The sequence below is a fragment of the Montipora foliosa genome, chromosome 6, assembly GCF_036669935.1.
Source record: "Montipora foliosa isolate CH-2021 chromosome 6, ASM3666993v2, whole genome shotgun sequence".
Taxonomy (NCBI): domain Eukaryota; kingdom Metazoa; phylum Cnidaria; class Anthozoa; order Scleractinia; family Acroporidae; genus Montipora; species Montipora foliosa.
Genome location: NC_090874.1, coordinates 51,674,574 through 51,675,935, shown reverse-complemented (window position 1 = coordinate 51,675,935; position 1,362 = coordinate 51,674,574). Strand labels below are relative to the sequence as shown.

The following is a 1,362-nucleotide window of genomic DNA, read 5'->3' as shown; positions in this document are numbered from 1 at the left end:
GATCAATAGAGCTTAGTTCTGTGAACAGCTAATCTTAGAGATGAAACGATCAGAGCCAAAGGCACAGCCATAACACATAACACCACAGCGTTGTATTTTATGAAGTTTCATCTAGAATGAGGGAATAAATTTCTAATCCATAAATACAATTCGTTTTAATTACAGAAATGAATACGATTTGCAATCTTTCCGTCTAATCTCAGACATGAAACGATCACTCCCCCAGGACCAGACACACGTACAGCCACAACACGCAGCACCACAGCGTTTAATTATATGAAGTTTCACCTAAAACGAGGGAATGAATTTCCAATCCCTTAGTACTAAAGATGGAATCAGCACAATTCATTTTGCATAAATGAATCCGATTTGCAATCTTTCCGTATTCTATATTCAGTCATAGCACGACATTAGTCTTAACGCACAAAACCTGCTTGTCAGTGTTGACATCATGGGTCTCACCGTTTTGACATCCCACGTTAATCAACACGTTTTTGGATCTCAACTTGAATCGCATGCGAGTTACATGCGTCGAATGACTTGTTACTATCGGATAGGACATAGGAAACCGCTTTGGTCAATTCTATAATAAATTGGAAATTATTAATAAAGTACCAACAATTTAAACGATTTTTCCGCAAGTGTCATTGTAATATTGATATGATGGTAAATTAAACCATGCAATCAAATTTGAAGATTTTCAGTCGTAGTACTCAATGGCAACGTTTTTTCTGTTTTGTCTTCCTCACTCCCTTGCAAGTCGGGTTCACCTTCGCGCAATCTTGCGCAAGCTATCATTACATCTTTTTCCTGAAGCCTACTCGACCTTTTTCTTCGACCTGTATTTTCTGATAAGCTTTTACTACCCCTGTTACGTACGGATAGGACAGTTTTGAACCCTCTTCTGTAATTCTCATTGAAAATCACGTAAATGTATGGGTTGACGGCTGAGTTGGCGTGCCCAAGGAAAAGTGTGAGGAAGTCCATGTCATACGGCAAGCCACAAGTGAACAGATCCGATTCGTCGAACTTCACAAACATTCGCACGTGTAATGGAAGCCATGACAACGCGAAGACTATGACCACGGTTACCAACATTTTCAAGACCTTTCTGTTGGTTTTGTCTTTATTGTCTTGATTTGAAGTTAGCTCTTGCCCTGGCGTCTGTCTTCGCCACAGTTTAAACATTATAACTGTGTAAAGAAATGCGATAGTTACCAGTGGAAGTGCGTAGAGGAGAACAAAGAGCGTAATAGTGTAGGCGCGAGCTGCGATGGCTTGGTCGAAAAGTGGCGCCCAGTTTTCCACGCACTGAGCGAGACCCCTTTCCCCGGTGGTTGTCAAAACGTAAAGTAGAGGGCC

General features: G+C 41.1%; 1 protein-coding gene across 5 annotated transcripts in view; it reads right to left on the bottom strand.

Annotated features, from left to right (window-relative positions):
- Positions 1–252: 252 nt before the first annotated feature.
- LOC138007684 (substance-P receptor-like) overlaps positions 253–1,362 on the bottom strand; it is a 27,814-nt gene continuing 26,704 nt past the window's right edge. For all 5 annotated transcript variants that reach the window (XM_068854733.1, XM_068854729.1, XM_068854728.1 and 2 more), the window contains one exon: positions 253–1,362. This exon is cut by the window's right edge and continues 718 nt beyond it. In XM_068854733.1, coding sequence (XP_068710834.1) covers positions 685–1,362 — 678 coding nt within the window. In that variant the 3' untranslated portion in view covers positions 253–684.